The sequence below is a fragment of the Marmota flaviventris genome, chromosome 6, assembly GCF_047511675.1.
Source record: "Marmota flaviventris isolate mMarFla1 chromosome 6, mMarFla1.hap1, whole genome shotgun sequence".
Classification (NCBI taxonomy): domain Eukaryota; kingdom Metazoa; phylum Chordata; class Mammalia; order Rodentia; family Sciuridae; genus Marmota; species Marmota flaviventris.
The window spans coordinates 107,249,835-107,276,395 of NC_092503.1; the positions used below are offsets into that span (position 1 = coordinate 107,249,835).

Below are 26,561 nucleotides of genomic sequence, written 5' to 3' on the forward strand. Positions count from 1 at the left end.
GCTGAAGTAATGGTGTCACAGGCTATGTGAAGTGGAAAACTATTCAAACAAGCAAGGGGACTGCCAGGCTCAGTTAGGCCCTTTGGTGTGTGCATTTCTACATTTTGACTTGCAGTTCTTGTCTTTGTATCTCAGCCTTACGTGGTGCGCTGCCTGTTCAGTCATAGAATATGTACCTGGCTGCTCACGTGCAGTCCAGGGAGAGGAGAGGGACTGTGGAAAATGAGAGCTGGAGTGTTGTGGCTCATCTCTTTCTTCACTGTCTTTAAGGGCCACTGCAGCTTCCTTGGGGTGAGTTGGCAAATGTTCATTTTTCTTTTCAATCATCTCTCCTCTCTCCTCTGGCAATTTTAGATTGGTTACTCTCCAGGCAACTGAAGCTGCATAATTTAATGGACTTGTAATCAGAAGTCCTGAGTTCTTGTCTCAACATTAACATTTACATATAGTGTCTTAGATAAGTTATTCCGTCTCTTTGGATCTCAGATGACCGAACCTGCGCAATGATCTTTGAAACCATCTTGGAAAACTTGTCTAGTTCAAACACTCTCTAGTGTGGCGTTTTGGACACACAAAAAAGCATATGGATTGACATGAGCAGTGTTTGAACCCTCTCCTTTATCTCAACTCCCTTTCTGATGCTTTTTTCCAGGACCAAGGTTTGAATGATTTCTGCCTGCTGATGACTCTCAAATGTGTATCTCCATCTCAGACGTTTCCCCTGAACCCCCCCCCCCCCCATAACACACACCCTGTATCCACTTGCTATCTCTAGCTGAGCACCCAAAGGGTTCTCAACTTCATGTATCTAAATCAAATTCTTGATTTTATCTCACTAAACTGATTCCTCCTTTGCTGTCTCAGCAGGTGGTATCACTTCTCCAGCTGCTTAGGCAAAAAACATGGTGTCATGCGTGATGGTTCTCATATTCCGTATCTAAATCATTTGCTTTATCTTTAAGATACATCCAGACCCAAGCACTTCTCACTGTCTCCATGACTCAACCTTATTCCACACCCTCTTTATCTCTCCCTTGTGTTGTTTCAAGAACCCCTGAAATGTTCTCATTGCACCTTTGCTTGTTTATTTCCAATGTGATGTAAGGATTGAGGCTTCCAAAAAGTAAATTAAAGCATGTTCAAAACTCTCCATCTCCCACTCAAGTAAAAGGTAAAACCCTTTCTGCAGCCGGTAAAGCTCAACACAACCTGCCTGCCCAGAGTTCTAAACTCATCTCCTCCTCCTCTCCTCTCACTTGCCCCCCTCAGCTGCTCTTTCATCTGGGCTTTGCCTTTACACATCAGGCATAGTCCTATCCCTGGCCTGTGCACTTGTTTTCCCTCTGCCAGGAGAGCTGTTTCTCCCAGGGTTGACACTTCCTCGCCTGATTTAGGTCTTTGCTCAAATTCATCTCCAGGGCAACTTTTCCACCATGCTTGGCTTAGATTTTAGATTCAAGATTTTAATTCATCTGGGAAACTCAAACCCTTATGATGTTCAACTTTCTAAAGCCTTACCATAACCATCTTTTCTCCCTCTTCTTTTTAACAGAGAAATGATGGCATCAAAACAAAAAGAGTACTCAGTGTGGAAAAGGCAGGTAAGACTCCATAGCCTGGTATAGTGGGCTTCAGTTCCAAGATAACAGAGTTATAACCCCAGCAGTGCCTCTGACTGGTTGCATGATCTTAGGCACATTACAAAATAGTTCATGCCTGTGAAATGAGAATAACGGTAATTCCTAAGAGCAAGATATCTGTGATGATTAAATGATGTAATAAAAATATGTATCTTGTGCCATTCCTGGGGCAAATTGCAGCTCCATATGCTTCCTTTTCTTCTATGCCTTAGTCATAGTGATGTAATTCATGGTTACAACCCTCAGGCTAATAATGGGTTGTATTCTGAAATTTAATTCACAGATCTGATGTTTCAAGCACAGAATGTATTTCCTTATACAAATGGTGATCTACATAGATAATAATAAGTTTCCTGGGTCAGTCCACAAAAATTTTTCAACCATGCAATGAATTTGCTATACAATAATGTGCTAATAGTACCATAGAACGTACCACCACAACACACTACATTTCTTTAGGAGAATGAAATACAAATTTCAACTTGGAATGCTGCGAATACATTTTTCCTGACAGTAGAAATGCCAGAAAAAATATTGAGTTGTTATTATTTGTCAAACACTATTTTAAGTACTTTAATCCTCACACCAGCCCCCCTAGTGAAGTAAGACTATTATCTATATTTTACTGTGTTAGTCAGGTTTTTGTCATTGTGACCAAGACACCCGACAAGAGCAACTTAGAGGAGGAAATCTTTATGATGGCTTATGATTTCAGAGGTTCAGTTCCTCATCAGCGGACTCCATTACTCTGGGCCCAAGGTGAGGCAAAATGTCATGGTGGAAGGACATGGTGGAAGAAAGTTGCCTACCTTTTGGCAGCTATGAAGAAGAGAGAGAGAGAGAACAAAATGAGCCAGGAACAAAATATAATCCCCATCCCAGTGACCTACTTCTTCTAGACATACCCCACCTGCATAAAATTACCACCCAGTAACTCATTCAAATTATTAATCCATTAAATGGATTAATCCAGATTAGGATACAAATCTCTTAATCATTACACCTCTTCTAAATATTCTAAACATTTATGCATTGCCACACAAACTTTTCAGGAGGACATCTCACATCCAATGTACAACATTACAGTTAGTGAATTGAAGGCACAGAGATAGAAACTGTAAGTAGGATTTGAACCCTGTTAATCTGGGTCCAGAACCATTACCTTTAACCATTGACAGTGTGACCAGCATCATTTTTTCCCCTGTTCTCACCTCTTGGGAGGAGATTCAAGCCTTTAAAGAGATAGGTAGTATATGAGAAATAGCTGAGATGATCTCTGAGTCATCCATAGATGAGCCACAGAAATTTCAGAACAAGTTTTATGTGAATGTGCCAAAATGAATTTGGAGTGGGAGAAGACTTCTGGAATTCATCTTCTCTCTCAGTCAGTCAAAAACACTAGAAAGCTCACATTAGTCCCCAGAGTTAGGTACAATGGTCATCTTTATTTTACAGATAGAGAAGCTAAGGCACAGAGATAGGGACTATAGGAAGGATTCAAACCTAGACAATCTGGCTCCAGAAACAGCACATACAAAGATCCAAGGATGAAAATATATCTGGGTGCAAGGGTGAAAATATGTGAAGGCAGAGTGAGGACACCAGAAACAAAAAGTGTAGCAGATCTGCCCTTGCAGAAAGAAACTTTCTAATTCCAGAAATAATTAGCTGGAGATAAGGATACACAAAAACTAGAGTCAAGGTTTAGTTTTGTTTTGCTTTTTTATTTCATGTAAATATTCAAAATTCAGCTAATTATTGAAACATTCTTACAGGAGAAGAAAGTGTTCCTTGAAAAGTGGGAGATTGGAGGATTTTCTGTTAGAGCTACTTCAAGGAGACCAGGGCTGAGAGAGGAGGAGGGAATAATGAGTAGGATTTTCTCATTCTTCTCCCTTCAGTCTGGATGAGACAGAGGGCACTGGAACCATTGACCTGGCAGAAGTGAGAGGAGAGACACATATTAGGCATGTGTGGAAATGAACTGTTTGTGTTCACTCTGGATGTTCATGTTCAGTCTGTGTCTGGATGAGCAGAACTCAGTAACAAGCATCATGGTTCAGCTTGTGACCTCTAAACAGAATCTGTTGACTGCTTCTGAGCTACTTCCTCAGCAGTCTTCCCCCAGCAAAGCCAGAGACTGCTAACTGACAATCTTTCTGTTTAGTCCCAGATCAGGAATATGAGCTGTTACTTCAGGTGACCTACAGAGATTCCAAAGAGAAAAGAGACTTGGAGAGTCTTCTGAAGCAACTGAAGGCTCCATCGACATGCTTGTCAGCGCCAATGGAGATCATCAGGGTGAAGACCACAACGTGTAAGTCCCCTCTGGTGACAGAGTGTAAGTGTGGAAGGTGAGCTCATCAGCCAGGGTAAGTTAGGTTATGCTGTGGAAACAATCATCCCCACAATCTCCATAGCATTAAAGAACAAAGGTTAGATTTCTTCTTCATGTTTTATGTTCTTGCAAGTTGGAAGAGGGGCCATGTCTGTGGTCATTGCTCAGGTACCCAGACTAAATGAATCAGGCCTTATGGCAAATATATTCATTCTGAGACAAAAAAAAAAAAAAATGGAATACTAGAAAGTCTCACATAGGAAATCTTTGACTTAGAAGTGACATATACTAATTTTGTTCCCAATATATTGACCAGAACTGGTTCTATAGCTTCACCCAATCTCAGGCCAAGATGTGAAATCCTTCCCTGTGCATAGAAGATAGCGAGAAATTTGGCAAACAGCACTAATAATCACAAAAGTGGGGTTCAGAGAAATTGAATGGCTTGTCTAGAGCAGTGATTCCCAAAGTGTGGTGCTCAGACAAGCAGGAGCAACATCAGCATCACCATCAGGAAACTTAATAGAAATTAAATTCTTGACTCCATTTCGGGTGTACTGAACCAGAAACTCTGGAGTGAGACCCTCCAGGGGAATTTTTTTGTGCTTGATAAAGTTTAAGAACCACTCACTGAATATCTCCAGTGAACCATTCATTGCATGCCACTGTGCATGTTTTCACAAAAGTAGCTGGTGACTTTGTCCCTGTCCCTTTGTTAGCCTATTAAAAATAATGATTTTGGTCCAATACAAAAGTATGAACATACAGGATTGGCTAATGGAACTTTTCATCATGGCTCCCCCCAAATAGTTTCTACTTTTGTCATCCTACTTTTAGGGCACCTTGGAGTGGTAGCTTGTGGAAGAAGGGGAACTCCAATTAGAGAGTGGTCAAGTGCCCTTTAGAATCTTTCAAATATCTCCCATGTTACAAATATACTCTTCTGCTTCTTTCTTCCATTGCAATGGATATTTATGGGGCATACATCCTTCTTTTGGATGCTAAGACCAGCCATGCTAGTTTTATGTTTGGTAGGTTTCCACTACTAACCTTGGACTCTACTGAGGTGGACATTTCCTTAACTTAAACATATCACCATCTTGATTTTGTCTTTCTAGCTCTTGGTGAGATATACTTGCTTCAGATTCCAAGTCAGTGTCAAGGATCAGAACTTGGCAGTAGTCAGCTTATAGATGAGGCTTTGTGAGACCAAGTTCTGTTTTTTGTGCAGACTGTAGCAGCCTGAATGGGATCCTACAGTGTGCCTGCGAAGACAGCCACACCTGGTTTCCTCCCTCATGCCTCGATCCCCAGCACTGCTATCTTCACACAACTGGATCTCTCCCAAGCTGTGAATGTCACTTCAGCAACCTCAGCCAGAGCATCAATTTCTGTGAGAGAGCAAGTAAGCACATTGGAGTTCATTGAACTTCTGGGCATCACCCAATTAAAGGGAAGGTACTCTGGCCCTTCACCTCACTGAGGAGAGTTACTACTTAGAGGGAGATTGGAAGATGATGGCCGTGTGCTTTTTATCCTTGTCTACAGCCAGTCAGAGCTCCATAAGTGCAGGAGATACAGAAATGCAAGTTGACATTTGGGTGTCATTTCAACATCTAGGTACATCTAGCTCAGCTCTGCAACTGTATGATTCTATTAAGATTTAAAGAGAGCCCCTAAAATTCCAAGTAGGCAACTGTTTGAGTCACCAACATTTTTCTTCCTACTTTCTTTTCACTCCTTTGCCAACATCAGTTCTAGTGATGTGAATGCAGGGAAGAACACATGCATAATGATTATGTTGAAAGAACTCTGAGTTGCCAACAAATATGTGTGCTGAGTGCATTAAAAGAAGAAGGAAAGGCAAGCAGGCAGATGTTAAAAATTTAGCTCTGGAAAATTGTTGCTTTAGGATGATTTTCAATGAATGTTGAGATGAACCAAATGATATGGACTCCAGTGCTTAAAGAAATTTAAGAAGCTTCCCCAAAGACTACTCTGGTCATCTTGAAGCTCTGGATTCTAGTTGAGCTCAGGAAAGACTGAGAGAGGAGTCTGAAGTAACTGGGCATCCATGGTTTTCCTTCCCATGACCAAGTTAAGTTATAACAATGTGCATGTATTAACTGCCATCTTTATGTCCAGTTCTAGAGGACACACAAGTGTTTTTTTTTGTTGTTGTTGTTGTTGTTTTTTTTTTTGCTATTTATGAATTATCAGGCTATTTGGGGAGGCCAGGCGATGATACAAGAAAGGAAATGATATAATTTCTTCAGTGAATATAGATAGAAGCCTACCTTTTCTAAGATGGTCCATATCTGGTCCATCTTCAAGAAATACAAAGATGGATCGAAAGGGTATTACATTCATAAGGGTCTTCCCATAGTATTGTGGGGATGTGTATAGATGAGACACATATGTAGATATTTTGGTACAAGAGGCTGTAAGGGAGGTATGGAAAAAAATTCTGTAGGAATTCACAGGTAGAAAAGACATCACATCTGGGGCCTAGGAAAGGGTTTGCAGAAGAGCTGACATTGGACTAGGTCCCAGTTGAAGGAAAAACAGGATTTGTGTATTCAGAGAGCTGTCCCAGTGCAAAGGAATACTAACAATGGGCAAGTAAGCAAGGAGTGTGTCAGGGTTAGCCAGAAGTGCTTTAAAAACGTTTTGATGGGGCAATGCTTAAGCTCAATGCCTAGATGAGGATTTGTTTATTTCAGAATTCAGTGACTATCTTTTCTATCCACCTGTGAATGGTCATACATTTATCTACTTCGAAGGTTGTCTTGATGACCAGCAGTTTCCCATTACTGTTGAAAATACACAGTTTGAAAACTCTGGTTTTATATGTTTTCTATTATTTAGTGAATATTTATCATAAAATAATTGAAATACCACTGGTGATAAGATGTTTTCTTGAGTTACACTTTTATAATTTTATGCGGCTAATAAAATCAAGTTAGAAACTCATTATCTAAAAATTTCTTTCTATTTCTCATAGAGATTTGGGGCACTTTCCAAATTAATGAAAAATTTACAAAAGACCTTTTAAATTCATCTTCTGCTAAATACTCCAATTATACAACTTCCATTAAAGATAAAGTAAGCACATTTTACTTATTGCATACGAATTGTTCACTAAATGCTAACTCAGATATTTTCAATACAGCATATATATTTAAATACATTTTTAAAAAGATTTCACTGAGTTATTACAGAGAAAATATTTGCTGCGCTCACAGTTGGCATTCCTTGATCATTTTTTTCCCCTAGGATAGTTTGTCAGTTGACTTGCTCATGTGTTCAGTTTTGCTCACTTACTTGAACATTTACACTAAGGATTCTTGGTAATTTTCTGATTTTCATGTGTCAAAAGAAAATTTTTACAACCTAAGTTCAATTGTCAGCATTGTGGATTCTTCCATAAAAAAGGCTCTCTTGTTGGAGGCCAAAGCGAGTTACCGAGCAAAACTCTGGGCTTCATAATGAAGTCACATGAAAACCAGATCCATCGTTGCCCCTCTGCCTGAGACTGTGGCCCAGGTGTGGTTCATGAAGACATGAACAAATGGATTCAGTTTAAAGACCTATGAAAATTAAATGGCTTGATTTTGATATGGATAAAATAGATTTGGGGTAAATTTATTTGGTACCAAATCCATACACTATTCTAAGCAGTTGGTTATTCACTCTTTAGTAGTGATCTCGAAAATAAATTTTACAAGTTTCTATGTCTGCATGTGTGTGTATGTATGTGTATATTCCCAACTGTGATTTTAACTGTATTTGTTATGACCTACAACCATTTCCCACAGTACCTCTTTCCTTTGCTTATTTGCTATTTTTTATTTACTTATCTTCTGCAGCCATTTTTGTTCAAATGTCTTTCTGAAGTGCAAGGACAAAGATTAACACATTGCCTTTTGTTTTCTTTCTAAGCTTACAGAAGTATACAAAGAAATTCAAGGTTTTGAGTCAGTGGAGGTTACCCAATTTCGGTAAGTAGCACAATGTCCTTAGAAGGGCATCTCCAGAGCTGTGTACCAGTCCTGCTGAATGACATGTGCTATTCCCAGGTGACCTTGATAGAAAACAGGGCAGAGCTAGTCTTCCTACTAGGGTTCTTACTCTGATGCTTTCAAAGTTCTGAAGAGGAAAGTCTAGATTCTCCTTTAAGTGAATTTAGAAACTTCAACATTGAAGAACATTTTCAAAACTGTGGCTCAGGAGTAGAGCTATGAAAACACACCTTGGAAGGAAACAGGAGCATGCATGTCCAGGAAGGGGCGAGGGTGGGGAGGAGGGGTGAGGGTTGTAGAGGGATGGATTTTTTCCTCCCACAGCCACAAGGGACATGATGCTGTATGATTCAGAGCCACGGGGCGGGGACGGGGGGGGGGGGGGGACTTGGGTGAAATATTATCTTTTTGTGTAGATGTCACAATATATCACAATTCAGAATCCAGTAGTCATTGTCTATAGCAAATAAAAAGATATTTAGTAAATTATCCTTTTGTTTATGCTTTAACTCCAAAAGTTATTTGCTTAGTTAACCATGTGTACATTGATTGCCAACTATTAATAGTGTGCTTACTAGAGGAAATAGCTTAGAGGTCAGAGAACTTGACTCATTATTAATTTTTTTTAACAATTAACTTTTTTAAAAAACCATTGGGAATTTTCAACAGCATTTGCTATAAATTTATTATCTCGGGCATTCCCCTTTAAGTCATCCTGTGTCTCATGTAAATAATTTCCTTTAAATTTAGTACCAGGAAAAACACTCCTTTCTTTTTTCAAATGTTGAGTCTGTATCATTGATCATATTTTCCTTTTGACTTTCCTGTTATCCAACTTATAGCCAAAATTGAAACTCAATCACAATGAGTTTTGTATTCTATATTATAGTTTTTCCCCATCTTGGTCCTGATTTTCTACCTACATTTCTAATTTACATTTCATCATGTGTGTCTTATAAACTGTCCCCAGTAATTTGTAGACACAATCACAGTCAAAGGAGGCATAAGCTTATAAATATTAGGATTGACTCTTAATGTACATGATTTAAAAATCAATCTTTCTCTCACTCTCTCACTTATCTCTCACTCTCTCACTTACTTATCTGTCAAACAGGACAGTTAGTACCATGAAACCTGTTTTAGTTCATTAAATCAAATGAAATCATAGGCAGGAAAATGCTTCGTAAGTAACATAGAAGGGTGGTAAAATGCAAAGGCACTGTGACCACTGCTACACAAAAGGACATTTGTGTTTATTGTGAAGCGAGCAGAAGTTTGACCTAGTAATTAAGAATTTGAGCTTTGGAGCATCACGATTTTTAACCTATTAATTAATAAATAATGATTACCTGGCCCATCTTCTCTTTGGGCCTCATTTATCTTTAAAATGTGGGTAACACAGTGAACCCTAAATGCAGGGTCACCTGATTAACACATGTGAGCTGATTTATATTTGATACCTTAAAACACATCTATATGCTGGTAGTTTCTTTGCTACTTGAGCTTGGTCCCCACCCTAAAGTCCATTTTCAAATATCCAGCTGCCAACTTGACATCTCCTCTTGGTTTTCCAGTGGGCATGTCAAACACAACACACCTGCACTAGGCGCCCCCACAACTGTCCTGCTCCTGGCCACAGCCCACCTCACCATCTTCCACATCTCAGATACAATAATGCTGTCCTTCCAGCTGCACAAACTTACACCTTGGAGCCATCTTTTGTTTTGATTTTCTTTTGAGATATGATTTGCATACAGCAGTGTGTTTAAATCTTAAGTACACTTCAATCATCTTTGACAGATATTTGTATAAGCCCTTCCTATGAAGACAGAGTATTTCTATCAACTAGAAAGTTCCCTCATGTTCCTTTCTAGTCAATTTCCACCCCTACCTCCCACACTCTCTACCACTGGTCTGATTTCTTCTAGGTTAGTTTTGCCTCCTCTACAATCATCACCCCACCTGTGGATTTTTGTATATCTGGCTTCTTTCACTCGCAAAATGTTTGAGATTCATCCTTATTTTCTGACTATTTGTGGTGCCTTCCCTTTTATTGCCCAGTACTATTCCATTATATAACTATATTAAAGTGGTTCTTCATTCATTGAAATTATTCTTGACTGGTTTCTTTCTCTCAAATCTGCTTCACTGGCAAGTTCTATGCTGTCTTCCAGTCTAACCTGAATCTGACTCTTTTCTCCAGTACTACCCCACAAGTTCAAGTTCACTACCTCCTTCCTTACTTGCCTCCTTTGAGTTTATTTCCTACATAGCAGCCAAAGTGATGATCTTAAAAAATAAATACAATCATACTGTTGCCTTTTAATGAATTCTAAAACTTTTAAGATAAAGAATCAAATTCAAACTCTAAGGCCCTTGGTGATCTGGATCATGGTGATTTCTCCAATATTACCTTCTATGTCTTTCTTTTTTACTCATTGAATTTTATTCAGGCCAGTCTTTGTCAAATTTGTTTCCCTGCCCCAGATCTTTACATCTGCTGGCATACTATCCAATATTCTTTTTGTCACTGGACCTTTTCTTCTCTTCCTTTGGGCTTGAGCACTCCTTCACACAGAGAAGCCTCGCTGATTAGCTTTGTTTAATGTGGGGTCTCATCTCCATCTATTGTTCTGGTCACTGTGCCTGTCTCTCATAATACTGAATAAAATTTGGAAATATACATAAGGGTACACGTGTGTGCATGTGCATGTGCATGTGCATGTGTGTGTCTTGTTTCATTTCTCATTTACCCTCCTTTTGTACTTGAAGGTGCACACCAAGTCTGTCTGGTTTATGCCTCTGGAACCCTATGCCACGTACACACAGATTAGGCCCTGCTTGAAGGAATGAATAGTGCATCTCATTTTTCTTTCCTGCCATCATTGCAGAGAGGGAAGCATTATTGTTGGGTATGAAGTGATTGGCTCAAGCAGCTCCTCTGAGCTGCTGTCAGCTGTGGAACAGGTGGCTGCGAAGGCGGAGGCCAGCCTGGGCCAGCTGTTTCTGTTGGAAGACGGATCCTTCATGGTGTTTGGAAAAGGTGATACTGGATTCCCATTTTTTGTTTTGATTAAGGGACTCATTTAATTAGTGCATTTGTATCTTCAGGAAGTAGATTGGAATTTTTTTTTCAAGAGGGAATTGTTCTAAAACAGACTTTCAGTGGAAACAGGCAGCTGTTTCCCTCATCTCGGTAAAACTCAACTTTAGCTGACTATTTTAAATCCTTACTCATCGCTGATCCGATCTCCAACTCCTGGTATAAACATCATGGACAACTGATTTCAGGGCAAGCTGTGATGGAAATTACTCAGAAATGGTTTACTGGTACATGTTGAAAGAGCCCTGGGGCTGACACAATTTCTAAATCACAGTGTGAGGACCCAAGAAAAGAATGCATACATCCTTGTCTTTAACGAAAACAGACACATGCACACACACCACTTTTTCTTGAAATAGTTTTCTTTTCCTTTTGCTTCTTTTTAAAATTTTTATTTGGGTTGGCACATGATAATCATACATGTTTATGGGGTACACTTGCCTATATTGTGTTATGATCAAATCAGGGTAATTAGAATATCCCTCATTTAAATATTTATTTATTTATTTTTTGCAATGAGAACTCTCACAATGCTTTCTTCCAGCTATTTTGAAATATACAATATGATTCAACCATGGAAAAGGATGAAACCCTATTGTGGGATGAACCTGCAGGGCATATGTTAAGTGCAATAAGCCAGGCAGAGAAAGATAAAAGACAAATACTGCATCATCTCATTCATATGTGGGATTTAAAAACATTGATTGATGTCATGGAAGTTGAGATGGGGAACAGAATAAGGTCTGGTATTCTATTCAGAGTAAGAGGCCTGTAGTTAAAAATAATATGTATTTCTTTTACTTCTTTATATTCAACCCTAGACCTCTCTTGCCAAGATTTTTGCCATTGTCTTTCAATAACATTTATTTGACAAATATTTACTAAGTGTCTAGGCACTTAGGACATAGCAATAAGGAAAACAAACAAAACCCCCAGCCCTATAGCTTTTGCATATGATATTTCCATTTCCCAGTTTCAGTCATAATAAGAATATATTATTAAGAGCCAGTTGCATGGGATCTTAATTAGAATAAGTTATACTCTGTGTATGTATAATATGTCAAAATGCACTCTACTGTCATGTGTATCTAAAAAGAACCAATAAAAAAAATTAAAAGAGAAAAGTTAAATAAAGATTGATTGCAATGTGAAATGCTGTTAAAGGGGTATAGAAGATATCACCTTTTGACCACATAATTACTACTTTGAGCCATAATGCCTTGAAGATTTTCTGACTTTCTGGTATTTTCTTAAAGAAAGAAAACATTTCCTAGGGTTGATCACATCTTCCCTTATTTTCACCTAATACTTCCTAGTTGGTAGCTCATCAAAAGGCAAAAATCTGACACATAGAAGAAAGAGCCAGCCTCAAGGTGGAGGCATCAGGAAGGAGTACAGGTGCTAAAAGGAAAGAGGCTAGATATCAGAGTCACACTTCCTCCTTCTGAATTTTGCCTGGGTTTTATATATGAACATATGACTTCTAAAGTCTTTAAACACTACTACATGGGTCACACAGAGTGCTGGATATTCTGGTATCATTTTTCCTGTTTCTCCTGTTTTCCAGTCCAGTGTAACAGCATTTTCTTTGGATTTGGGTCTAAGAATGATGAATATACCCTGCCCTGTAGCAGCGGCTACACTGGAAATGTCACAGCCAAGTGCCAGCCCTCTGGATGGCAGGTCGTCAGGGAGTCCTGTGTGCTCTCTCAGCTGGAAGAACTGCAGAAGGTGAAGTTTTTTCCTTTTGTGGACTTGGCCTGGGGTTTGAGTTTCACAGTAAGCATCTCCCAGTAAGCACAGCTAGGGAGAGGGCAAAATATATCAAGTTGTATCATTGGCCACTGTGCAGAAGGTGAGGCTGACATCAGACTGTGGCAAACCCAGGGAGTGTGGGCATGAAATGGCAGAGTCTAGCTGACAGCTGAAAAGGTCAGAAAAGGTCAGTCATGCCACTTTATTTCAATAATATTTATTCAACAAATATTTACTAAGTGTCCAATGTGTCTAGGAGTTTAACACGATCAGAATTGATGGTTTTGTCTGACAGGGTGCTGCAAAGGAGGAAATCAGTGCTAAAGTCTATAGTAAATGGTAGAACAGCAACTGAGCTGGCTTTAGAAGTTCAGCGGTCTAGGAATTGAAGATTAAAGTAGAAGTGTGAGTCAGAGGGCAATAGGTTTAATACAAGTGAGGATGTACACATATCAGTCATTGGGGCAGGGAGTGGGTCAGGCAGAGCTGAGCCACATAGAACGACAAATCTGCAATGGACCTTAGGGTCATTGGATTTACAACCTCCTTCTTCAGGTTAGGAAACAAAAGACCAAGGAGCCAATGGTCTCTCTAGAAGCAATAGCATTGATCTACAAATAGTTACTTGATTCCCAATCCAATATTTGATCTCTTCTCATGCTCTCTTAGAAAGTTTTAAATACCAAGACACAGTAAATAGAATGAAGAAAGTGAATAGTCAGGAAATAGCAGAACTTAAATCACAGAAAAGAATAACCTCAAGATCAGTTCACAAACACCATTCTGCTAGTAGGTCTCTACATTGAGTAGTATGTATATCCTGGCCACAGACCTGGCTATTGCAGTAGAGAACCCCAGAAGAGTATTCATCAAAATGTTGAGGAATAGTCATTTCTCCTTTTATGTACTCAATTTCTTTATCTGTAAAGAGAAGTTAGAGAAGGTAACCTCTAGGATCTTTCCTTTGGCCTTATTTTTTGAACACGGGCAATATTTAGAACTAGTTCACCCCAGAACGTAAGGAAGGTACATTCCAGGTGCCCTGGGCAGATAACAGCACTCTGAGCTAAAAAGAACAAGGAGAAGAGGTGGGGTCTAGGATCGTGGGGTGACATGTGTTGATGGGAAGGTAGCACCCCTCCCTTGCTGCCTTCCACATTAACCCAGCACAGCAGAAGCAGATAGGAGCGTGAAAGAAGGAATAAAACTCCAAATTCAAGAGCAAAGTCAGGGTTGGCAAAAGTCTAGTAACTTCCACATTGTCCCTCCATCTTCCCATCCAGTGGGGATATAGCCTAGCATTAGTACTATTAGACCTTACATACCACTTTCTTGCTGAGTAGTTTTTGGAAGATCATCAAATATCACTGAGCAACAGTTTCTGTATAATTAGAATAATGATTTATATAAAGATGCTTTTCTTATCTGATAAAATTTATTTATTTATTTATTTTAGTTGTGGAAATTTATTTATTTATTTTTTTAAATTGATTTTATTTTTAAGTACATGACAGCAAAATGCATTACAATTCTTATTACCCATATAGAGCACAGTTTTTCATCTCTGTATATAAAGTATGTTCACACCAATTCGTGTCTTCATACATGTACTTTGGATAATAATGATCATCACATTCCACCATACTGACTAACCCCACGTCCCCTCCCTTCCCCTCCCACCCCTCTGCCATACCTAGAGGTCGTCTACTCCTCCCATGCTCCCCTTCCCTACCTCACTGTGAATCAGCCTCCTATATCAGAGAAAACATTCGCCATTTGTCTTTTGGGGACTATCTAATTTCACTTAGCATTTTCTTCCCCAACTCCATAAAAATACCTGCAATTTTAATAAATATTTCAATTTTCAGTCTTCTTAGCTATAAAATGACAACAATAATGGTACCTCCCTCAAGGATGTTTAAGGGATTCAAACAGTGAATCCCTGGTAGAACATTTGGCAGTGTCTGTAATAGACAGAACCCTGAATAACAGTCATTTTTTTAAATGACTGCTGTATACTTATTTTAGTATACACAACCCATACAAATGTTAGTACTAGGTTGCCAAGATATTGGGTTGAAATTTGATGAAACCCAAACATTTCTGTTTTCTAGAACGTAACCATTTTTATTTTTAGAATTTCAGCCTGATTGCAAACAGCGCTACAGAGATGGACATGTCATCTCTGGTGCAAAATCTTTCTGTCATCATTCAGCAAAATCCATCAACTACAGCTGGAAATCTGGCTTCTGTGGTGTCAATTCTGGGAAATATTTCATTCCTGTCAATGGCAAAGAATTTCAAGGTGTCTAATTTGACGTTGGAGGTATGGTTTTCCTGTGTTTGCAGGGCTTTCTTTAAATGCTGCATCTTGTAGGAGAAATGACAAAGTTCTAAGTAATGGGGGAAAGACAGAAGAGCCATATAACAGTCCTCATGTAACTTTGTTCTTTCTCCATAGGATACAGGAACTCATGAGATCAATAGTGTGAGTTCAAAGTAAAAGGGAGTTACACCTGAGCACGGGGCATGGGCAGCACCTGGCTTAGAGAATTATTATATGACTTGGGCTCCAGCATTTTGATACATGTTAGTAGCTTATAATCATTCTTTCCTGTGGCCATAAGCTCTGACTTTAGCTGTGTACATTATAAGAACTCCTTTACTCAACGTGGGAATTCATGGTTTCCTTTAGATATTTAAAAATTAATTTAAGATCACACAGATGGTATATGATCACTATAAGAAATGCAAATAAGCAAAAAGAAAATTAAATGATCTGTAATCTCATCATCTTAGACTAGCAGCTGCTGCTTATATTCCAATTATCACCCCAGTGCCTGGAAGAATAACAAGTGGTGCACAGCAGTGCTCAATAAATATTTGCTCAATAAGTGTCCTTCCAAACATTTCAAATATTTGCATTTTATATTTTAAGGTCTGTAACATTTTACAAAATCAGATTATGTAATTTATGTAACAATTATACTTGACTATGTATGATGAAAATTATGTCAATTTTTTAATTTTTAAAAATTATGTCAACTTTAACATATTTTGAATAAGTTAAAGTCATAAAGGAAAGATGCTCAGGTTTGTTTTTTGCATTTTATTCATAAGAGATCAGCTGAAATAATATGAAACAAAAAGGATAAATATAAAATGAAGAGTGAAAACAGCACACAAACAGAGCAAGAGAAAGCAGAGGATCCTGGGGGCAGTAGAATAAGCTCACTAGGCTCTGGGCCAGAAGACACAGAGGGCTAGATAGGGTAAAACCTGGTAGACACCCACAGCAAAATGCCAGAGAATCAGAGTCCAAAGCCAGAAAGAGGTCCTGTGGGAGGAAATAGCAATGTTTAAGGAGTTGCTTGGAAAAGGAATCTCTCAAACTCAGAGTGGCCCTAAAAACCCACAGCAATTCAACACCGATTTGATGCTTGAGTCTAGTTTGTAAGGATTTGTATTTTATATCTTGTATAGTAAACAAACAAAAAACATGAATTAAATCTTGGCCACCCATGATATGGATTTTAAACTTCTGATGTTAGCAAAACAAACATCATAATATGGAAATTTGTCAAAATAATGTCTCCACGTTATTACTCAGGAGAATGGGAATGCACCTTTGGGCACTAAAGGATGTATATTCAGCCCAGTGTGTTTCTGAATGCCTTGGGGTGGTCACCCTGGAACCAAGTTTCTTTCCCCAAAGTCTCTGCTGTGCAGAGTAGCAGAGCTGAATTTAATTGATGAGCTTCAATGTGCTCCTCAACTGAGTCAATTTTCCAAGCATTTTCCCTAAACTGAACACAAATAACTATCCACTCATAGACCTCTCATCTTTTTTACTGAAAACACTAACTTTCATCCTTGTGTTTCAGAATGTCATCAATATAACTGATCATATTCTTAATTCATCATCAATAACTAATTGGACAATTTTATTGCAAGAAGAAAAGGATGTCAGCTCACAGCTACTGAGGACATTGGAAAACATCAGCATTCTGGTACCTTCAACTGCTCTGCCTCTGAGTTTTTCTAGAGATTTCATTAACTGGAAAGGGATTCCAGTGACCGAAAGTCAGTATGAACAGGGTTATAACTATCAGATTGAAATGTTCCAAAAAAATACCTCCATTCCTATCAGAGGCTATGTGTTAATTGGACCTGGCCAATTCCAGAAGCCCCTTCCAGAAAGTATCATCAACATGGCTTCATTGACCTTTGGAAACATTCTGCCCATTACCCAAAATGAAAATGTTCAGGTCAATGGGCCTGTAATATCCACAGTTATCCCAAACTATTCCATAAGTGAAATTTCCCTGATATTCTCTAAGATAGAGTCAAATCTGAGAAAGCCTCATTGTGTGTTTTGGGATTTCAGTCATTTGCGATGGGACAGTGGAGGCTGCCACCTAGTAAATGAAAGTCTAGATATGGTGACGTGTCAATGTACTCACCTGACCTCCTTCTCCATGCTGATGTCACGCTTTGTCCCCTCTGCGATTGTCCCTGCTGTGAATTGGATCACCTATGTGGGACTGGGTATCTCCATGGGAAGTCTCACCTTATGCCTGATCATTGAGGCTCTGTTTTGGAAGCAGATCAAGAAGAGCCAGACTTCACGCACACGTCATATTTGCATGGTGAACATAGCCCTGTCCCTCTTGATTGCAGATGTTTGGTTTATTGTTGCGGCCACTGTGGACACCACCATAAACCCTTCTAGAGTCTGCACAGCTGCAGTGTTCTTTACACATTTTTTCTACCTCTCTTTGTTCTTCTGGATGCTCCTGCTTGGCCTCCTGCTGGCTTATCGAATCATCCTTGTGTTCCATCACATGTCCATGACTTTGATGATGGCTATTGGGTTCTGTGTGGGCTATGGGTGCCCTCTCATTATATCAGTCATCACCCTTGCAGTCACACAACCTAGCAATAACTACAAAAGTAAAGATGTGTGCTGGCTTAATTGGTCTGATGAGAGCAAACCTCTCTTGGCTTTTGTTGTCCCTGCATTGACTATTGTGGCTATGAATTTGGTTGTGGTGCTGTTAGTTCTCTCAAAGCTCTGGAGGCCAGCTATTGGAGAAAGACTGAATCAGGATGACAAGGCCACTTTCATCCGCATGGGGAAGAGCCTACTCATCTTGACCCCTTTGCTGGGGCTCACCTGGGGCTTCGGTATAGGAACAATGGTGGATGGCCAGAATCCAGCTTGGCATGTTCTTTTTGCATTACTGAATGCATTCCAGGTGAGACCCCCCCCCCCCAAATAATAATCTATTACATTCTTACATAACTGGAATAAGTATAGATAACTCAGGTTAACAAAACAATTCTCTAGTAAGATTGTAATGAAAGCTATATGGAAACTATAATTTTTTAAAAAAGATCTATTTTCCTCCAAAATTAAGGTCATACTGAAGCAGAATATCCAGAATATCCAGACTTATACAGTAATCTACCATAGAGCTTTTAATCTGTTGGAGTTCCCATAACTAATGTTAATCCTTTTACTGTTACCTCAGTCCTCTTTCTCTTGGGCAGATCTCTGAAAAAACACAGAGACAGAGAAATAAATAAAAAGTACTTGTTGACTCTGAATGGTGCAAAGGAAGTCCCTAGAAAGCAAATAAGCAGGGCCAGCAACTGAACACCAGCAGCCTGCTTTTTGTAAATAAAGTTTTATTGGAACACAACCATGCCAGTTCATTTGCCTTGATCTATGGCTGCTTTCCCTACAATAGCAGAAAAGTTGCAATAGAGATAATGTGGCTGGCAAAGCCCAAATACTACCTGGTCTTTACAGATAAAAGTTTGCTGATTCTGCCACAAAGAATGAGTTTTACATTTCATAGTCAAAGAGTGCTCAGAGTAGATGGATAAAATAATCCTTAGTTATTAATATACATGGAAGAAAGCTTTCAATCCTGGTTTAATGCAGGTATTTTCAGGTTACCTGGGACAATGAATGGGAAGTGGTGGTTAAATGTTTGAGCTCTGGAGTTAAGTATGCCTCAACTCAAATAATTTGTTGGAAGTCAATTATGTGGTCTTATTTGATCTCTCCGTCTCTCAATTCCCTCATCTGTTAAAGGGACCTAATAACAATACTTACATCAAAGAGTAAATGTGGGGATTTGATGAGATAATTCAGCATTTGGCATAGTGCATGGAAATTAGTAAATGTTCAACATGTGTCTCCTAAAAGCAGCTGTTTCTCTGCTATTCAACATAGATTCTACAGGTGGTGGTATAGATGGCAGTCATAAGGAACGTGCATCCAGTGATGACAAGCATAGGTGTTCCTGTCAGGGCAAGCACATGTCTGTATTCTGTTTGAACAAACATTAATGGAAGATTCTCTGACTTGGAGAAGGATTTCAAGGTTGAAGAAAGCCCTTGCCAAGATTTTCTAAGAGCTGTGCTTGAAAGAAAGGTTGCTGATAGAAGTCAACTTCCTCTGCTTGTCCCTTGGGTTGGACCTCAGTGCCAGCTGCTGTCATAAATGCATAGTAAATGTTATTAAATGGCAGATCTAAATAAAGACTGAGATACAGAAGCCAATGGAAGTGATTTGCTTTAGGCTTGGGATGGCACAGTAGAGGAGAACGAAGCTCTAAAGGCACTTAGAACTTCATTCACTCAATCATTTACTTATTTACACACTCATGAAAAAGTCCTTGAGTTCTTTGTGTTGTGCCAGGCACTGAGAAGGTCACACAGTGTTCCTGCCCTCAAGGAGCCTGCAGTCTAGTAAGGAGATAGACAAGAAAACAAATTCAGTGTTGGGTGATAAAACAGAACTGGGTTACATACATGTGCTTTCTGTTCTGAAAAAGAAAAAAAATGTAATGTGTGATTTTCTCCTTTTTTTTGTTAAAGGGTTTTTTCATCTTCTGTTTTGGAATACTGTTGGATAGTAAGGTATGTGCATATTCATTTCTCTCTTCATCCCTAACACAGGCCTCTCTATGCCCATCCCCCTACCCCCTCACTCTCTGATGCCCCACCCCCCCGCTTCAGTTCTGAGGTTTTTATTCATATAGTAGGAGGTTAGGCAACAGGTACTTTTGTAATAAAATTCTATAATTTTACAAAATGAGGTTCAGCTAGAAGACAGAAATTAAATGGTCAGTGTTGACAAAGTTGTATAGAATTAACCACAACATGTAATGTGGACACTACCAGAAGAGAGAGAAATTCTTTTTACCTTTGATTTTTCTAACTTAAATTATGGTTTAACAATGATTCAAGAGCAAAATTCCTCTACTATGGAGTAATTTCCCTTTTGCCCCTTTCATTGTTCATTCATTTAAAATATGCTAAAATTATATCTACTTGCTGTGTTTTTAGAGCTTTGCATAATAAATGTTAAAATAGTTTTCCACATTAGATAAAATTCCTAAGGAAGGACCACCAGTTTAAGTGAAAGATAATAGAAAAAAATTAATGAAACTTATTATTTTCCCCAAGCATTGAGCAATTCTGTTGAGAGAGATGAAGACGGAGGTGAAGCTTATTGATGTATAGATACTGTTTTAATAAGATAGGAATACTTTACAATTAGCATAATTGTTGCACATCACAAACCTCTACTTACAAAGAAACAATCTGCTGTTTTAATTGTACTAATAATTGCCTTGTTTGTACCATTCTCATGGTTAGGAAAACCCTTCACTTTACAGATAAACTTCAATTTAGCAATTATTGCCAATTACTGATGACTAGAATCTGAGTTATTGTGGCCTTGGAAGTGTTGTTCCTTGTTTAATGCTAGTTTTACTTATTAGTAAAGAGGCTAAGAAAATAATCTTTTTACTAGATGGTCATGCCTGTGGTCTGTTAAGTGCCTGTAGGAAATAATACTTAGGAATAATAATTTCAATCTGCAGTTTTTTTCTTAGTATGTTTGTATGTTAGTATATATGTATATATTATATATATGTGTGTGTGTGTGTGTATATATATACACACACACACACATATTTTATATATACATATATATGTGTTTCTCTTCTCTATTTCTTTTTGCCCTTATAGCTGCGACAACTTCTATGCCACAACTTGTCCCCACTAAGCTCTTGGATGCAGACACTAAAGGTAATTATCTACTGCTCCAATGCCCGGAGTTGCAGTTTTGCATTTTTGTCTTTGTGGAATTTTGCAGCAGTCCAGTTCTATATGAACTCCTTGGAGGTTTTGTCACCACTGTAATATCCTGGTGTTTCTAAGGGTGCCTGGCACAGGGTTGATACTCTTAAAAGAGCTACTGAGGGAGGAAGCGATTGAACTAATTAATGTAAAGGCATGGGAACCAACAAGGATGTTGAAGTGTGAGGTCTGTGGGTGTTTGTGAGTACCTTTGAGCAATATTGTTCATTTTAGTCCCTTGCAATTTTAGCTCTTAAGTCTGCCATGTGATAGGTTTATATGAAACTGGAGGATTTCTGCTTCATTCTTTGCCACAAAAGTGCAGTCCATATGACGATAGTATAGTTTGAAACAAAAGTACTTGCATGCCTATTTTCTATTTTCAATGTTGATTTAGACTTTTTTCTTTCAGCAAGAGACAAAGGGCTTTTCAGAGAGGGTTCTGAAGCAGAGATATCTGTGTTTGATAAAAAATCAACTGACTTAACTGTGTCCAAATGTGGGTGTTCAGAGATTTTTGCCAGTGACGGTATATCCTTTTGAAATAAAAATTAGTGAGGAAATCATTTGGCATTAAGAAATCTTCCTTGGTCTGCATCTCCCACTGGAAACCTCTGCTGTGAATTAGGGAGGAGTGGCCCATGGGCAGGCAGACCTGCCCTATGTTTCTGACTCCGAATCCAATTGACTGTGTGACCTTGGGAAACTTCCTTAGTCCTTTTGAGCTTCAGTTTTCTCAGCTGTAAAAATTAAGTGTTGGCTTAGTTACTTAATGAAGTTCTAACATTCTGCGATTTTGATTTTATGTCTTAAAGAATGAAAAGTCCTTTGAAGCAGAAAATGTGAAACTAATGTCATTATTTACTTTAAAGAAAAAAAGGAAGTTATGGAAAGAGAGGCCTTTACCGAATAAATGAATCAGGACACTCCCCACCAAGCAAAGCAGGAAGTCAGATTTTTTTTTTTTCTCATTTGGAAATGAGAGAGAGAGAGAGAGAGAGAAAATTAAATAAAACAAAGTAAAAGAAAAATGCCTGCAGTGTTTCTCCCTGTTTCTAAGGTCCTTTTCAGAAGGTAGGAGTGAGTAATCAGTGAGTGCTTTGCTTTTTCTGGAATTACACCCTTCCCCAATTTTGTTTCCAACTTGGTGATAAAATAAGATTTTGTTATCTGTTAAATAGCTCATCTATTCTAAAATAAATATTCGTTTTGCAGAAGAAAAGATGAGTATTTGTAATTTTCTGAGGGAGTTTGAAAAGCAGAAATCTAGATTTTGTATGACGAGGTGAAGAAGAAATAAGACTGGGTACTGATAGTCCTATCAAGAAACTCACTTATGAGTTTAAAAGGGAGGGAGAGAGAGATAGGAAGGGAACAAGATGTGGACTCAGGACCAGGAGTGATGGGATCATTAAGATTACCAGGATGGATGGAAGCAAGTCTGTATGCTGGGAGGGATGAACCAGTAAAGGCAGAGTTTAAATACAAATGGGAAAGTGAGGCTAAGGGACACAAGAGGATTCCTGGGAAGACAGACTTAATAGCAGACTAAAGATAGAGTGACTAGCCACTACTCTTGATACAGGAAGTACCAGATGGATGCAGATAGAGCCACATGTACAGATTGGCATCATGGTGTTGAGAGTTCACTGAGAGATGGCAAAGTGGTAACGAGGTAGGGATCTTGGAAACATCAGTGAAAATATGATGTTTGACAGAAGGGAATAGAAGAGGAAGCCAGCAATGCTCAGCAAGGGCCATCCTTCCAGCCACCAAAACTCTATGTGAACCCACAATGTAATTTCTTTCAATAGCCTCTTCATGCTGAGGCTCAGAGTTCCTTTCTTGGCCCTTCATTTCTCCCAGCCATGTTCTCTATAACTCTGCACTAAGTGGCTCACTCTGGTGGCCTCTACAGACACTTAGCCACAAAGACTGAATTTATAGACCCATCTTTCAGTTCCAGTGATTCAGATCCTGTTGTTCAACAGTTTAGATCCACATAAATTTATGTCTGACATGTTTCTTCCTACACCTGGTAGAGTTTCTGAGTGTATTGTAATCTAAAATTACTCTTTCCACATGGGGCAAGATGCAGTTTTAAATTCAATGCTCCCTAAGATTTTCCTTTAAGGTTATAACATTATATGAGCCTCGAATTCTGGGAAATCAGTTGTTTTGCTTTGAATATTACAAGCCTTTTCCTTCTATCTATAATTTATTTTCAGAGCTCAGTATGAGGTAATCATTCATATAACTCAGTGAAAATTGGGAAACACTCACTGATCTACCTACTGCATATAATAAGAACCTATTTCTCCCACCTTGGTTTAGCTTCCCTATGACATGGACTGTAGCGGGGATTGGAAATTGTTCCTTCCAATATTCCTAGTACTTAAAAAACAGTGCCTAATATACAGAGACATTCAATATTAGAAGTGAAATTAATGAATAGATGAATGATATATCGAGTGAAATATGTCTAATCACCTTTATCTTTTCCAATAAGTGCATGCTCTCTCTTTTTTAAATATTTTATTTCAGTTTGATAATTAAGTTTTAAAATTGTTGGACTCTATATCTCTGCACCAATGACTAAGGGATTATTCAAAAGAGAGATAAATGTTAAATTGTAAAAGAGTAACCCAAAGTTCTAACAGACGCCATTTTTACTAGAAGTACTGGTTTTTCCATGGGTTATTCTTTCAGTGACAAGGGTGTGAACCAAAGAAACATAAGCATGATCTTAAAAAGGGATGATATTACAGGCTTAGTGGTGCATGCCTGTAATACCAGCTACTCAGGAGACTGAGGTAAAAGGATCACAAGTTCAAAGCCAGCCTGAGCAACTTAGTGAGACCCTGTCTCAAAATAAAAAGTAAAAAGGACTGGGGATGTAACTGAGTGGTAGAGCAGCCCTGAGTTCAAACCCTGGTGTAACCCGCCCCGCCAAAAAAAAAGAAGAAGAAGAAAAAAGAAGAACATTATCTCCCTTAAGTCCATTGCATAATTGTTGTTAATAATAGTTGTGAAAATATACAGAAAGGTGAAATTCATCTGGAAGTAAGTTCTTAGGCATTTCAAGTAGATTAAAGCAGAGAAAGGGGTAGGGACTACTCTAAATTCTTGAAAAGAGTCATGCTGACAGAATAAAAGATGGTTAAAGCCACCAAGAAGTCAGGAAATGCAGACCCCATCACCAAAAGAATACTATGAACATTCAAATGATTTGTTTTTCTTTTGTGCAGCAAAACTCCTCAGAGATATCTTCCAAACCCAAACGCTCAAAACGTTACTCAGTGCAAAACAAAGGTAAATCACCATAAAACCAATTATTATAAAAGGTGGGAAGAGAGAATATAAAAACATAATGCAAAGACAACTCAATGGCAGCTATTAAAAAATCTACATGAGAAGTGTAAGAGAGTATCAGCCAGCTGTGGTGTCCAGGCCAATGGACACTGTTCAGTGTTGATACAGCAGTATTGGGGATTTGATGCTCAGAGAGACTACCAAGTAGTAGTTTCATCACAAATTATCCCCATTTCCACAGTTAGACACAGGATGTGTGTGTGTGTGTGTGTGTGTGTGTGTGTGTAGGCACATGCACACATGCATGTATATATCTGTGGTACTGATCATCCAAGCCATGGGGTTGAGAAGTGGGTAGATAACATCAACATGTATCCTAATGGGAGAAATCACCCCATTTGTGCCAGCTGCTGAGCAGCAGGAATGGGACCATGGGATTGTGTCCAAGTGCTGGACATATACTGTTAAAATGACCCAGGGGAGGGAGGAACCACACCTTTTGAGGATTAGACAGGACTCTCCCCTCCGCCTATGATACCCATTGGTCCTACATTCATATACTGGAGGTTCATTAAAGCTGTTTTATGCATTTGTTTCTCATCAATAAAATGAAAAACTAAGAGACTGCTAAGGTTCCTTCCAGTGATGGCATGCTGTGATCTCAATCTGTTATGTTGTTTCCCAGCAATATCTGAAAAAGATAATACTTCACTTCTGAAATGAGAGATGCTTGACAAATGCAAGCTTCAGTGATGTCAGAAATGCTCATACAAACACATCTATATCTTCCCCTAACATCTTCCTAAAACTAAGAGATTCCCAGCTTATTTTCATTTTGGTCTCACATTTGATTCCAACATGGTAGCAATAATTTTTATCCTGTTTTTCCCCCTCAGGCAACAATGCAATTTCTCATAAGGGAGATTCCTCCAACAACATCATGCTTACACAGTTCTTATCAACTGAAGAAGGTCAGGAACCATAAAATCAAGGAAAAAAAGTTGGAGCAACTTGACATTTGGAGTTCAATGTCAGTGAAGGAATTATGGTCACTAGTGGCTTCATCACTGCCTCCTTTATCTTAAATTAAATGGAAAAATTTATTTTCATGTGGTTTGATTTTTTAAAAATGCTACATAGCTGCAAAAAAATAGGTTTTTTTGGAAATTGTGTTAGTTATACCTTCCTGACTATGAAATATGGTTTCCTTTTTCATAAAAGTAATACTATTCATGTAGTATTTCTAATCATCTGAATTGGAATATGAAAATGTCCTGAAGTAGCCTTAGATAAATTGATAAACTATGCTCACTTTCTTGTCAAAAAGTCACTGGTGCCAATTTCTAGAGAAAAAGCATTTCTTCTCCAAATTTTCCAGTTGAATTTGATGCTTGTTTTTGCTTCTTAGGTGCAGTCTCTTAATGTTGAAAGTTAATCAGACATAAAATAAAAACTTCCATTTCAGATATTTTTGTAGTCATTTATCAGGAAGTAAAAGAATGTGATTTGATAGGTGATGTGGCAGTTGTCACTTTACAATGCACTATTGTGTGGTCTGCCACCAGCAAAGTGAAGTGTCCAACCAGACCTAGTACAGATATAAGGAAATGGGGACCCAGAAGTAAATTGACTCACCAAAGATTGTGAAGCTAAGAAAGGGCAACAGGGAATGTACTTTGGATTCCTCGTCCATTTCTATAGCCTCAGGACAACCTAGAAAATTATATACAATTCTAAGAAACCTTTATGAAGTTAAATATATGATTCATCACTCCTAGAATTCTGTGTAAGAGGGGAATTGATGGAAAGACTTTGTCCGCTTCCAAGGAGGTATCTCCAAACATCATGATTTTCTTTTACTGTAGGAGCTTTTTGGAAGTTATTCACATGTACGGTCAATTCTGCTTTCGGATGAGATACAGAGTACAGGTGAATAGATGCTAGAAGCAGTGTTTCTCTTACATAATTCTGTCACTTGGGGTTCACCTGAGTTTCAGCCCTGACCACAGTGCACAGAAGAACTAAGCCCTCAGATTCATCCTTACTGTTTTGAGAGTTACAGAGTTTGAAAGTATCTGTTAGCTCTTGACATGAAAAACCTTCATCATTATTAAATAAAGATAGCATAGGGGAATGTCTACTTAAGTAGACAGGCATAGAGAAAATTCACAAGCACCAAGATGCAGCAGCATACATGAAATACCAAAGTTTAAAGGAAACGACTGAGGACC

General features: G+C 38.6%; 1 protein-coding gene across 1 annotated transcript; it reads left to right on the top strand.

The window, feature by feature from the left end:
- Positions 1-222: 222 nt before the first annotated feature.
- Adgrf1 (adhesion G protein-coupled receptor F1) lies at positions 223-25,752 on the top strand. Its single transcript, XM_027938233.2, has 16 exons — positions 223-291; positions 1,553-1,597; positions 3,043-3,055; positions 3,808-3,957; positions 5,210-5,383; positions 6,983-7,083; positions 7,921-7,979; positions 10,892-11,043; positions 12,671-12,834; positions 14,996-15,184; positions 16,743-18,116; positions 19,750-19,791; positions 20,908-20,967; positions 24,267-24,330; positions 25,227-25,301; positions 25,739-25,752. Exons 1-16 carry the CDS (start codon positions 223-225, stop codon positions 25,750-25,752), a joined length of 2,745 nt encoding a protein of 914 aa, XP_027794034.2.
- Positions 25,753-26,561: the final 809 nt, after the last annotated feature.